We start from the raw sequence: 15,165 nt of genomic DNA, 5'->3' as shown, positions 1-15,165 counted from the left end.
CCGGTTCCAGTTGACCAGCAGTAACTCGTAGTCGTGGAGCTATTTTAGAGCCCACGGACATGCCCCTAGGCGTTTTTTTAAAAAAAATTCAAAGTAAACTTTTCTATTAGTAAATGTAAAAGTGTAATATTAATATTGAAGTCTTTTAATTATAAATACTCCCTCATTTAAGTAATTTTGTTATTTATTTATTTTATCTTATTTTTTTAATTAGGTCAGTTGATTTATTCTGTTCCATTTCCTTTTATGGTATTTCGTATTTAAAATTTTAACAAGTAAAGGTAAAATAGTTGTTAACTTTACAAATGAAATTTTGCCAAAATTTCATCCATTAGTTGGTGCCTCTGGGACTCTGAACCTTGGATGCGCCACTGGTAAGTCACCTCATGCCCACTACTTGTCTACTTCTGTCTTCTATTCCTAAAGAGGTACAATATACATTACACAAATTCTTAAATAAAACGCTGTGTATTAAGGTGATTATTTGCAATTTTAAAGTAATCAATTACAAAAATGGGTTAAGTATATGGGTTCCTCTCATGATAAGATGGTGTAACAGGAGCGATAATCTCGATACATATTAACATTTATTAATAATGTTTAATAAAAGAATATTGTGAAAGTCTCAAAATGCCGAACTGTTAAAAACTTTAAATGATAAAAACTAAAACTGTTTAAAACATAAGTAAATATTACATCTGATAAGAAATATTGTTTGCTAAAAATGGAAAAAATACATCATCATCAAGTCATCAATAAAGATACAAAAATCAGCTAAGTTCTCGATAAATAGTAATTGATGTGGCCTGGATTGGAACCTGAACTAAATCCTGCGAAATGTTGCTATCTATTATACGGATGACAGCCGATTGAATCGGTCAGCGCTTAAAGCCGAGCATAACTTCCTATTCGAGCATAACGCTGAGTATAAACTTATAATAAATTAACATCACCGTATACTTTTACTATATTCTTTTTCTGTTCCATACTTTTAAGTCATTAAGATACCATTCTCAATCCTGACAGATTTACGTTACTGACACTTATACAATTCGGTAATCTTAACACTTAAGTAAATTCATTTGGTTAATACTCATAACCTTACCATGCATCATAGCATCAACATTAATCAAATTTATCATTGATCAACAAGCACATCAATATGACACTTGATATATGTAAGGGTCTGGTTAGGTGAGGACCGTAGTCCTAAACCCTAACTGTGATGGGAGTTGTCACCCCTCCAATACAATTTATGCTCGAGCTCTACAGGATAGATAGCTAACCCTCTGTCTTACACCGCATTTTACGTGCCGACCAACACAAGCACCGGGATTTTACATGCCGATCCATGGTTCGACATTACCTTTTTATTACTACAATTTGACATTGACTTTGACTTTGATCAACTTAGGTGATAACCTCTTTTATTTAATGAAATTCTAATTCATAACGTAAAATTAACCTTTATGTCTTTATACATTCATTATTAAATTTTTACACATTAAATTTTATTTATAAATTTATTTTTAATAGCTCGCTAAATTCTCACTAATAGCTTAATATTCTATCAGTAGTCTCCAAATTAATATTTTCCACAAGTAGCTACTAAAATCTATCTCTCTTTAAATAAGTTTCGAAAATCAACATTTTCAACTTTACAATAAATAAAACTTTATTCTCTTCAAAAACAATCAAATATTCTAATTAAAATTCAAGTTAAAATTGCATCATTTGGATAAGTTTCGAAAATTCTACAAGTTCACCAAAAATCAATACTGCAAGTATAGAGAAATAAGTAAACTTATTAGGTTTGCAAAAATCAAAATTCTAGTGGTAAAACAAATAAAACTAATAATTTTACAAAAATCAATATTTCTAGTTTAAAAAACAAGTCAAACTTATAATTTTCACAAAAATCAATATCTCTAATTATAAAACAAGTAAATCTTGTAATTTCACAAAATCAATATATCACACATAGTTTGAGCGACAAATTTACTAAAAATATTGTTACATCATTTTACATAAATTTTGGTCAAATAGTTAGCAAATAAAATATTTTGTACTAAATAGTGATTAAAAGTAACATTTATTATGAAATCTCATGTATTCAAGAAAAACACTTCAATATTTAATAACTTATAAAAATTTCTCAAAAATATCTTTTTAAATTGTTATCTTATAATTATCACAAAAATAGTTGTAATAATTTAAAATAGTAAATCAAACTCTTTTTTTTTATTATATGATAGTGGTCGAATGGCCTATGAGTGTTTTGGGTCCTTTTCACATAAAAAGAATGACTTAATTTAATTTATCATATTAAATCCTAGATTTAGATAATTAAAATAACCAATGTAAAAATGCGAATAGATGATCGAATGCAACAAGAGGGGGGTGAATTGTTGTGTATTAAGTTTAAGATTTTTGCTTCTAATTTTGCGGAATTATAATGAAATAAATCTTAAACTTAAAATGAAAAAGATAAAAGGAGACAACGATTTTACGTGGAAACCTTCTTGGCCTAATAAGAAGGAAAAACCACGACCCCCCGGGATTTCAAAATTCTCACTATGTTTTAGGCAATCAATTACAATCACATAAAACAATTTGCTTCACTTGAAGCTTCTCTATTCTAGGCCTATTTCTCTTTCTCTTCTCTTTCTTCTTCTCTTTCTCTTCTCACGCTTCTCTTGAAGCTTCTCCATTCCCCTAGACTTCCCTTAAGTCTAGTTACAATAAAACACTCAAATACCCTTACAAGGCCAAATTCTCAAGAGGATAAAAATTAAATAATTGCTTTAAGAAAAATATAATAAATTAATTGGCATTGGATAGCTGAAAATATTTTTCTTAATAGATCTCCCTTTATGGACACTCACGGATTCACTCACGGTTTAAGCATAGTTCCTCCTATTTATAGTGGGAACAGCCGGCAGTTACCTTAGACATACCTACCACTATCCTACACGTTCTCAAAAGAAAAAGATAGTGAAATGCCAAAAATAGACGTCCGGCTATCATTTGCTCAAAGAGGAAAACGGTTCCTTTAAGCTAAAAATAGCATAGGAGTTAAAACAAAAGATCCTAATTAAAAGGAGATCTTTTCTTAAAAAGAATAAGTCTTAGGCTATTTTTAGATAACCTAAAAATAGTTTTGCCAACCAATTTATTAATTAATTAAGCAATTAATTTAACTCTTAACTGTTACATCAACTTAGAAAACAGAAAATAAATTATTTGCAATTTTCCAGCCGATGTTATCTTCAGACCTGCGACGTGGGAACAGTGTACTGTCTCTATCTACAACTTCTGTCAGATTGACAACTTTGGGAACAGTAGACCGTCTGTCTACTTTTAACGTCCTAAGCATTTATCTAACTTCTTGGATATTCTAAGACACGTACAACTTCCACGAACCAAGTCATAGGCTTCATCAACGATTTTAACGAAATCGGATATTCACCTACAAAACAATCTCTAAAACATGTTTGTTTATTTAAAAGTGAAGTCATCATCAAAACCTAAGAGGCCAACAACCACTTACAAAAATAAAAATTTTACGCAATAACATAGAAATTTACTGTAACTTTAAGGATAAACATAAATCTCAAAATAAAGTATAATAACAATATTCTTAATATAATCATACTTAGTAAAATACGTTCATAAAATAACTTACTACCTTATAATCTAGTTTGAAGGCTAACATAAACATATTAATAAAAATTCTAACATACAAAAATAATAACATTCCTAATATAACACTTAACTCATAAACATATTAGCACTAGTTTATAACATAAATCATACTTAATATCACTAAAATATAATTTTGCACCCAACTTCCTAAACTTGTTCAAAGATTATTAAATTAATATACTAAAAATACTTTTAGCATACGCATACTTAATATAATCTTGATCATAATTTCATTAAACTAACTTCCTACTAAAACATATCAACATATTTCATACTTTGCATACTATAAAGTAAATATAATGTAAAATTCCACAAAAAGGGAAGGGTAAGAAGTTATACTATACTAACACCAAGGATTAGTACTAAGTACTAATTAAGAAAATAATAAGAACTAAGACCCTCCAAGATAGATAATAATGCTTCAAAGATAATTAATCCAAACTCCCAAAATAATGATGAGCTTTAAACTCCCAAAATAATTATATCCAAACTCCAAAAATAATAATACATTAAGTACCCAAACTAATAATCCATAACTACTCCATAATGATGATGATTTATCTAAATAAAGAGTGTTCAAAGCTCTATGTTCTTGAATTTCTTCAACTAATAATGAAGGTATTAAGGTAGTAAAATTTAAATGAAGTGAATAAGAAAGAATGTTAGAAAGATTTGATGATGGTGGTGTAAGTGATCTCATGGCTATGGATCGGGTATTTTTAATGGGTTTGGGCAACTTTGTAGTTCACTAGATTATATGAAAAAGTATTTTAGGAATATAGAAGAAGGTTAACTTGTTTAAGTGATTTAGAGTGTGTAAGTAAATGTGTAAGAGTTAGAGCGTGTAAGTGAATATGTATGTGTTTGGAGTGTAGAAGAAGGTTAGCTTGTGTAAAAAAATGGTGATAACTTGTGTAAGTGATAAACATTATGGGTTACTATAGAAAAGGATTTTGGTTCATCAATTTTTTTTCTAGCATTTACAAGTAAATACACTTTAAATCAAAGTTATAAGGTTAAAATAATAAGTAGTAATGTTTGTTTAAGGAAGAAAGTTAAAACGTAACGTTTTACAAAACCGTGAATATAATAATAAAATTTTACTTTTCGTACTATAAAATAATAAAATAATATTTTAGTGCTTATAATAAGATTTTAAACAATATAACATTTTTTGTAAGTTTAATATTTGAAAGAAATTACAAAATCGGAAAAGGTTTCGGAACTAAAGATGATTTGAAATGGATAACCAAAGGATTAGAGATTCAAATTGAAAATTCGGAATAATTAATTGGAAGATTATGATTAAGAATTTTGAGTCTGTTACAGATGGTCTCATACAAAACGAGCTTATATTAATATTAGTTTAAGGTTAGTCTGATCAGTTTAAGTGGTTGCTTAATTTAGGTTAATTTGATTTTGAATTTGAAGAAATGTTTAGAGTTTATATTTTTCTTTCTGTTATTTTATATAAAATCATAAAAACAAATATGTTAGAAAATAAAACTTACTTCTTACACTAGTATGCCAAAAGAATCTGTCTCAACTCATATTTAGGCGAAATTGTCAATAATAAATCAGTTTTTGCTCTCGTGTTCTATCTCCTCTGTTCCAAAAAATTACTCCGGGTCGGCGAAGGTGTACTTATGAGCCGTTGGGAGAAATGTGTAATGACTAATGACATGAAAGAAAGAATACCCTCAGTCATAACCAAAGATAAACTGTAATAAATTCTATTAAACGGACAAATTTAAAAAAGAAAATTGCTTTCAAATTCTATAAGACACAAGCAAGTAGTATACAGTCTTAACTTGGTAATCTATTGCTTAAACCATCCTAAACTACAATTTATATTTAATACCTTTATATGATGCAAAAAATGTCATACTTTTATTGTAATAGATAGAGGAATTCAACGAAAACGCCGTAGAACTTGAGAAATGCTCTAGTCCACTCAAAGAACTTGAGAAAAAAGTGTAAGTTAAATACAATATACTACTCCCTCCTATTCAGCTTATGTGTCCCATTTCCTTTTATGGTCAAGTCACCTTAATTGTCCCATTTCTATTTTTGGTATGGGTTTTTGACTTTTATGCCCTTAGTAGCTTTATTCTATTTTCAATTATACCCTCCATTACCCATACTAATTTTCCTCCCTTATATTAAAAACCCATACCACTCTCTTTCCTACCCTTAGGGTCCCACTTTTGACTCTTCTTAAAATCTGTGAAAAGACAAATAAGACTCCTAAGGTGAATAGAAGGGAGTATGAAAATAATGGCATAAATATACAAAATAAATTTTATAATTCCATTTCATGCTTTAACGCTAATGTCTCTACGGATTTAATTAACACTTAGTACAACACACTTTACAATTGATGGAGCCAGAATTGATATCCATTCGGATTTGAATCAAATGACCCTTCTGACCACTCGAAGATGAAGTAGACACAAAATCAATAACAAAAAGTCATTAACCTGACACATTATAAGGTCGTGTCCATATTTTATTTATAAGTTTATCATAGTCGATATGCCAATCTTGACTACTTGAAGCGTCCACACTTCAAACTTATATAGGTAGGTTCTCACTACGTATAAAACATATCCCCGTGAAACGGATACAACACTCTTTAACTCTTGATCTTGAGAACTTTCAATGGACGACTACCTCGTTCATCACGGTTCAAAACAACAATAGGTCATTAGCTTGTTGCTTACAAAAATCAAAAGGAATTTTACCACATTGAATTAAAGACACGATGTTACTCATGAGTGAATTGGGCTTTTCCAAGACTCTTATTGACATAATCTGATTGCAATTGACGTTTGTTCAATCGAATCCCTACTCATGGCCTTCGTAAAAGAATCAGCAACATTGAACTTATTGTTCTCATAGTCAAAAAATATGACTCTGTTAGTGATAGATCCTTGCACTAGGCTGTGTCTAAGAGCAATATGACAAGACTTACCATTATACACTTGACTATAAGCCCTACCTAAAGCTGTCATGCAATCTGCATGAATTGCCATCGATGAAATTGGCTTAGGTAACAAAGGTATCTCAAACATAAGATTCCTTAACCACTCTGCTTCACTAGATGCTGAGGCAAGAGCTATGAATTCCGCTGACATAGTAGAATAAGCTATATATATTTGTTTCTTAGAGGACCATGAGATGGCACCACCCCCATTACAAACACCCAAACTTTTAAGATAACGTATTTTCTTTTGTACCAAAGTTCATAAGGAGTCTCCTTATTCGTTCTCATTGAAACTCGGTTAAGAATGTGATAAGCCGTCAACATTGCTTCACCCAAAAATCCTTCACTCAAACTTGAGTAGGATAACATGGAATTTAACCATCTCGATCTTAATTCCTAAAATCACATCGACCTCCCCCGTATCTTTCATTTGAAGGTCCTTGAAAAAAAAATCTTTTGTCTTTTCAAGGTCCTAGTCTAACATGCCACAGATAATGCAAATCAACTTTTCCATTCATAGGTGAAGTTTCAACATTACAAATAACATCTTTACTCATATTTAAAGACAACTTAAACAAACTATTACATAAATAAGCACGTCCTACAAACAAGTTATTCTTAGACATAATACACCTCTCCGCTTCAAACACTAGTTTGAAGCCCAATCGGTTCAAGACCGATCCCGAGACAAGATTTTTACTAATTTCGGGTGCATAGTAAACATCTCTTAAAACCAAGAGATTCCCCAAAGTGAACAATAGCTCAATTTTTCCTTTGCCTTGGACCATGAAAGGTGCATTGTTTCCCATAAAGAGATGCTCCCCATCAACCACCTTATATAAGGTTTTGAACCATCTTGTAGAATTACATACATGTCTCGAAGCCCCCCAATCGATCCACCAAGACAAAGTATCATCCTGCATAACATTAAAGTTAGTATTCATTGAAGAAAAATTCAAAGAAGAATTTTTAATCAAAATTGCATGATCACCTTGATTGGGAGGCTTGTAGAAGCTTGACCACCCTTTGCCTGCTTTTGCTTGTTCTTGGAAACAAAGAAATTTTTCTTTTGGTGTCCGGGCTTGCCACATTCCCAACATGCCTTTTCACCGGCGTTAGAAGTAGTGGCCTTCCCCTTGAAAGATGCACTTTTCTTTCTTTTCTCACCGGGATGGGATGACTTCCCCTCCGCAACCACGTTAATGGTATCAAGATTAGGATTTTCATCCTTCCGGTTTCCTTGAATCCTTATGTTAGACTCAACAACTATGTGTTGTCCAAGATCAGAGAGTGTAATCTCTTCTATCTTTATGCTTTAAAACATGTCTAATATCCCTCCAAAAAGGAAGCAACTTGTCTATAATGCTTGAAACAATAAACACTTCATCCATTTCAATTTTATGAAGTTTCATATTAGCATGCATTCTTTGTAATTCATGAAATTGATCGATTATGGGGCGATTTTCAACCATCTTATAAGAATTAAAGTTACTTACAAGAAATTTCTTGGAGCTAGCATCCTCCGCCATATATTTGTTCTCCAAGGTCTCCCATAATTCCTTAGCGGACTCATGGTACTGGTAGATATCAAAAAGCGAATCTTGCATCCCATTGAGAATATGTCCGCGGCAAATAAAATCATCATTTTTCCATTTACCTCTTTTCCTTGATTGCTCAAGAGTTTCATTTTCTACCTTCTCCGGCTGAGAGTACTTATCACGTAAGCCACGTTCAAAGTAGTGAGAAGGATCATCATTTTCTTTTGCCAACGTCGAAAATCGATGCTAACAAACTTATCCAACTTAGTGAAATTAGAAGTAAGTTCTTTGATATTCTTCATCCCAAAGAAAAGTACCACAAAAGATTATTAAGAAATAACAATGCAAATACAAATTACAATATAGGAATTTGTATTTCCCTTTATTGATGGCTAAAATAAACTTACACAAAAGCACTAAGAAATAACTTGAAGATGATCTTTGTAACGACAACCGTTACCTGAAAACTTGATATTTGTTGTAGGCGTATAATCACTTTCCTTTTGTGATAAAGTGTTTGATGAATTATAAACTTTGGAAGTTCTAACAAGAAATTTATAACTCTTTTTGAAAGAACACAAGTAAGAGAGAAAGCAAGAATATAAGAATTCAGAAATTTTGGTGTGTGTAACATTCTTCCCCAGGCCCCTATTTATACTAGTTCAAGTATACAAAAGGGTCATGGACATTTAATCACCCATTGATGATCAAGTATAATGACCATCAATCAATACCATTATAACTATGATATTCATGAGCATTCTTCCACACTATTAAGTCACTTGTAACTCCAAAATCAAAGTTGAACAAGAATAGAATTCAATGCTCATTTATCAAAGAATACGAAAAGTCGCTTGTATTTTTAGTACACTTTGTCTTACTACTAATTGTAGTACTTGGTGATAATTCTTAGGATTTAATATACACTAAATATTCAACAATATCATCACCAATTTTAGGAATAATGCTCATGAATACCATAGTTATAAATGACTTAGGAAACGTTTCTCAATTTGCTTTTTGATTGAGTTTTGGTAATTGATACTTTTTATTAGTCAAATGCTAAAAAAACATTTGATAAATGACTTGTAAATTAACTCAAAAACTAGCTTTTAAGTCAAAATAATAATAAAAAAAAAACTTCTTCTAGCAGCCTTTATATTGGATTTGGACCTTTAAACCGACCTTTTCACTATTACAGAACCAACAAATAGCAGATAATTTTTACGAAACATCTTTTTAAGAGCTGACTTAAATAACTGGTTATTAGCTAAGATCTTCCGCTGGTCAAACTAACTAATAGTTTCAATTAAGAGCTTTTGCCGACAATCATCTAACATTTACTTAATAAAACACCAACTATAATACCCCTTTATCCTTTTGTATTTGTACCACTTTTTATTTTTGTTTGTCTCACTAATTTTACACTTTTTCTATTTTTAAAAATAATCTTTCTCTTTTCTTTTAGTCTCAGCAATAAACTTACTCTCTATCTATATTTTAACTACTCATTTTTATTATCTACTATTTCTCAATCATCTAATTCCACAATTTAATTCCAATTCAAGTAACATTTCCTCAAAATTTGAATGAATATTTGGGACAATTTGTTTATAGTGGAATAACCCAGCTCATTTGTATTAGTACTACCAGTGTCATGCATGAGTACTTCTATAAGGTAATTACCCTGCTCCTTCGGCAACTGTCCACATCTCCCTTACACTCTCTTTTTTAAAAGACAGCCTATTCAATTACAAACCCTCAAAACTCAAACAAACTCTCCACTTCTCTACACTTCCTCTCTATCCGCCTCTTTTCTTTCCCATTCTCTCTCCCCTTTTAACATTCTTCTTCACACACAAAAACTGGCCTTTGAAAACAAACAGATCTCTTTCTCTTTTTTACACCTTACACAATGAATAAACAAGATTTCTTAAAAACCCAGGTATTTTTTTCAATCCATTTTAATTATTTAATTAATTATTAGCTTTTTTAAGTTTCTAAAACTGTTTTTTTTTTGGGTTTTTTCTTTTTTATTTTTGTAGAGTTGCGTTCTTAGAGTGAATATACACTGTGATGGATGTAAGAGCAAAGTAAGGAAAATTCTTCAAAAAATTGATGGTAAAATCTGTTAACTTTATACCCTTTTGATTAGATCTGAAATTATTGTGATTTTTTTTTTTGTAAGTTTTGTTTCTGAATTTGCTCTGTTTTTTCAGGGGTTTACACAACAAATATAGATTCAGAGCAGGGGAAGGTGACAGTAACTGGAAATGTAGACCCATCAGTTTTGATTAAGAAGCTCGAGAAGAATGGAAAACATGCTGAGTTATGGAGTGGTTCAAAAGGAGGTGGAAATCAAAACAATAATCAGTTTATGAATCAGTTCATGAATCTGAATAATCAGATGAAGAACATTAACTTTGATGGTGGTAAATCTGGGAAAGATAATAATAAAGGTCAAAAGGGTGGTAATGAACAGAAGAAAGGAGGACAAGGACAGGGAAATCCACAAGTTCAACAACAGTTGCAGAACTTTCAATTTCTTCAACAAATTCAACAGCAGCAGCAAATGAAGGGTGTGAAAATGCCTGCTGCTAAGGATCAAAAGGCAGTTAAGTTTAGTTTGCCTGAAGATGAGTTTGATGATGAGGATGATTTTGATGATGAGTTTGATGATGAGTATGATGATGAGTATGATGATGATGAGTTGGATGATGGGTATGATGACCATCATCATGGTCATCAGTCTGGTAAGAAAATACCCATCATGGTTAAGGATGTAAAAAGTAGTGGTGGTGGTGGTGGTGGTGGTGATAAGAAAGGTAAAAATGGAGGTGGGGATAAGAAGGGGAAGGAAGGTGGTAAGAAGGAAGGAGGTAAGAAAGAAGGTGGTGGGATGGCTAGTATTTTTAAGGGTATGTTAGGAGGTGGTGGTGGGAATAGTGATAAGAAGGGTAATGATGGGAAAAAAGATGGTAAAAAAGGTGAGAAAAACAAGGGAGGAGATGGTAAAGGTGGTAAAAATCAAGGAAATGGAGGAAAAGGTGGTGAAAATGGTAAAAATAATGGTGGGTTTGAAGGTAAAAATGGAAAAGGAGGTGAGAATGGTGGTAAAGGTGGTAAAAATGGGGGTGGAAATAACAAAAATGGAGGTGGAAATAATGGAGGAAACAACCATAATCATAATAATGGTAATAATGGTGGTGGTAAAAAAGGTGGTGGGTTTCCTCAAATGCATAGCAATATAAATATGGGTCAAATGGGTAATCACCAAATTGGTCAAATGGGCCCGGCTGCCGCGGGGTTGCCAGCTATGCACATGATGGGTGGAAATGGCGGTGGTGGTAGTGGGTTTAACCCGGGGATGGGTATGGGAATGGGAATGGGGATGGGTCCAGGATCACATAATCCTCAACAGCAGCAGTACATGGCAATGATGATGAACCAGCAAAGAATAAACGGTGGAGACGGAAATGGGATGATGCATCATCAACCAATGAATGCATCAATGATGTATGGAAGGCCACCAATGGGTGTTGGATATGGACCTCCCATGGTCCCTCCCCCAGGATATCATGACCCTTACACATCCTATTTTAGTGATGAAAACACTAATAGTTGCAGTATCATGTAAATTCTTTCTTATTTCACTGTAACTTATTTTAATTTTTAATTTTAGTTATTTTTAATTTTAAGATATGTTTGATTAAAAATTAGGTTAGATTGTTTGGATTATCCCTAGTGTGAGCTTAATTAGTGTTAATTGTGTTTGTGTGGGGTTTTTAGTTGAATTAGTTGGTTGTTAGCTCAACTTAAAAAGAGTTGAAAAGTGCCATATTTCTCTTGTAAGCTGTAAGCATAGGAAAATGGAAGTTTTTGTTCAAACTATGTAGCACTATTTGAAGTATGTTATATCTTCATTGAATTTCATGATCTTTCTTTTTTCATGATATTTTCCTCATGTCTTTTACATTAGTTTGGTCCAAATTTTTATGTCTTTGTTAAATTTATTGAGATTGAATTTTGTTTGTTGTATAGGGGCCATAGGATCATATTTTTAAAGCATGAAATTGGGTTGATGTTGACTTCAAATCATATACAACATCTCTCAAATCTATCCCTTTACACCGTTACTAAAGTAGTATTAAAATACTACTTATATTATTACTATTTATAATTGCTTACGTATTATAACTTCAAAATTTTCCTCCAATACTCAATGGTGATGTTATTGTTTTTATGATTTTTTTTTTATCTTTGATTTTACTACTCACATCGTTTAATGTAATAGAAAATTATATATATTATTTTGTTTCAATTATTTATAATATCTTTTTTATTTTATTTTATTTTATTTATTAAGTGAGTATTATTTAGTATATTGGATATATTTTGAGATGGTTAAAATTTAATATACTTTTATTAGGATTTTTTATTTTGCTATTTATACAATTAGTTATTTAAATGCAATGTTTAATTCTAATATAATTCAGGTTGTGACTATTTTTATGTTAGTCAATTATATTCTTCATGACAAAAATTATTTTTTTTCATTTAATAATTTTACATATTTTTGTATTAAATTTGATTTTGAAATATGTTATTAATAGTTGTAATACTTTATATAAATTAATGTAATTTATATCTGAAAATTTATTAAATTGTACATCGCACAAGCACTATCTAGTTAGTAACAAAGAGAAATGTGTTGTTTCTAGAAAAAAATAGATATTTAGTAATAAATGAAAAAAAATTGAATTGAGTAGATAAATTTAAAAAAGTTATAATGTATAGATAAAATTGAAAAAATAGTGAAAAAATAAATAGGATTAACATAAAATTACTAATAATGCAAATTTAGTAGGGTAAAAGGAGTATTTATTTTAATTTTAGTTGCACCCAAGATTAAGCGAAGTACAACTACGCATAAATTAAGGGAGTGAAAATGTTGTTAGAAAATTTTTATATTGCCCATACTAATAATTGCTTAACAGGTTAATGGTCAAATAATAATTATTAGAGATAAACCGAAGTTTACGTGTGGAAAATATGAGTTTTCTTGAGTAGTAGTATTACAGAAACCTTGTTTAAGATTTTAATTGTGGGTATACAAATAAAATAGTGAAGATAATAAAATAAGTTTTTTATTATAAAGTGAAACAGTGTAAGAAATAAAAACCTACCAAAAGAAAAAAAATTATTATGAATAATATAATATTTTAACTGTTTTTCTTCAATAATACAAATTATTGATTAACATGAATAATACTAATCAAAAATATGTTATCTAGTAGCATAAAAATGACTTAAAAACCTATTAAAAAAGCTATTTGATGAAATTTAAAATATATATAATTATAATTTAAAAAAATCATTTAAAAAAATTTAATCTTCCCCATCCCCCTACCCTTGTCCCACACCGGTCACCGCCTAACAACCCTCTCTGACGGGTAATCTATCATCCCTAATGCCATGGACCTCCTCCCCACTCTCAATGTCCCAAACCCATCAAACAAGACCACCACTTACAAAGAGGGTGAGGGATGGGTGGGGGGTTGCGCATGGTGGGGGAGAGGGTGGTGGAGTCACCGTGGAGGGTGGTGCAGTAGTGGTTGGGACTTGAGAGGGTGGGAGTTGGGATGGGTTGTGAAGGGGCAGGATTGATTTTTTATAAAGTTTTCTTTTTATAATGAAATGATTTACTAATATAGGTAGCTACACAAGTTAAGTATGCTTGTGGATAACAAATTTATCCGTTAGTATTGTTTATACTTAATTCAAAGTTAATATTATTAAATAAAAAAGTTAAAAATTACCAAATTTATAATTAATTGGTTGTTATTGATCTAAACTCGTACTTCTATAATAGAACATTTGACATATCATATTGATTTGGCTCCAAAACTAGAGTCAACTAGAGTTAGGAGTAGCCTATATTTTGAGTCAAAGTAGAAGTTTAAAATTTACTATATTCTCTGTTTCAAAGAAATAATCCTAAATATTAATTGAGGAAAAATAAACAAAATTAAGTAAAAGTGATAAAAAAACACGCCATATTTTATGAAAAAACAAGAGAAATGTTTATATAAGAAGAAAAAGTAAGCTATATGAATTAATAGATGGATGAAAAATAAAAATATATGATGAAACCATAGCAAATAGATAAAAAAAATATGACAAATTTAATAGATTACACCAAAAATTCAAATATTTTCTTTGTCACTCTAATTTTGCACAAGTTGCTTAAAATATGTGGTTAAGATAAAAAGAACATAAATTTGTGGATTAAATTACTTAAAAGAAAGAGAATGAAACCAATGTCAAATAAAGTGCAATTAAGTGCAATAAATAAAAAGTTGTGTAAAATGAGATGAATAGAAATAGTAGAAAGAGGTATATGAAATACACATGTCGATTTAATGTTTACTTGGCCTAATAGTAAAATCTAATTTAATCCGACTTTAAAATACATTAAAATTATGCAAAATCAATAAAAGTATAAATACAAAATTCAATTTTACACCAGTACACCACCATGAAACTGATTCTTTTCCGTAGAAAGTGTAGTAGACAAAATCAGTAGTCTGATCTGACATCTGATAATCTGATCAAGTCATGTGAAGTGTGTAAATATCTTAAAAGAGTAGAATTGCATTGACTTTATGTGGTTAATCGCATCACTTTTTGACTAATGGAATTTTCACTTATATTAAGGCCAGCCTACACCCATTTTGGAGTCACATTTCTTTGAAACTTGGCCGTTACACTGACAAGTTGAAAATTGAAATTGAAAACATTGTACTTTTTTCGTTTTTAATTTAATTACCAAGTTTTTGGTTTAATTTTAAATAAATGATCCATTTTTATGATTACTTGTGCTTCTTGAGAGTGTGTCTCTTTGTTTTTTTTAGGACTCATGTTTGACTTTCTAGT

The 15,165-nt window shown here is 30.7% G+C and overlaps 1 protein-coding gene across 1 annotated transcript; it reads left to right on the top strand.

Moving 5' to 3' along the window:
- The first annotated feature begins 9,825 nt into the window (after positions 1–9,825).
- On the top strand, positions 9,826–12,157 carry LOC130818932 (heavy metal-associated isoprenylated plant protein 33-like). The gene is made up of 3 exons (XM_057685209.1): positions 9,826–10,174; positions 10,275–10,350; positions 10,449–12,157. Exons 1-3 carry the CDS (start codon positions 10,145–10,147, stop codon positions 11,864–11,866), a joined length of 1,524 nt encoding a protein of 507 aa, XP_057541192.1. The 5' UTR covers positions 9,826–10,144; the 3' UTR covers positions 11,867–12,157.
- Positions 12,158–15,165: the final 3,008 nt, after the last annotated feature.

This window comes from Amaranthus tricolor, chromosome 7 (assembly GCF_026212465.1).
Source record: "Amaranthus tricolor cultivar Red isolate AtriRed21 chromosome 7, ASM2621246v1, whole genome shotgun sequence".
NCBI classification, from domain to species: domain Eukaryota; kingdom Viridiplantae; phylum Streptophyta; class Magnoliopsida; order Caryophyllales; family Amaranthaceae; genus Amaranthus; species Amaranthus tricolor.
The sequence above is the reverse complement of the archived record's forward strand: the minus strand, read 5'-3'. Positions and strand labels throughout refer to the sequence as shown.

Coding starts and splice junctions, on each gene's coding strand:
- LOC130818932 (XM_057685209.1), top strand. CDS start 10,145: ATGAATAAACAAGATTTCTTAAAAACCCAG. Junction 10,175..10,274: donor AAGATTTCTTAAAAACCCAG/GTATTTTTTTCA, acceptor TTATTTTTGTAG/AGTTGCGTTCTTAGAGTGAA. Junction 10,351..10,448: donor AATTCTTCAAAAAATTGATG/GTAAAATCTGTT, acceptor CTGTTTTTTCAG/GGGTTTACACAACAAATATA.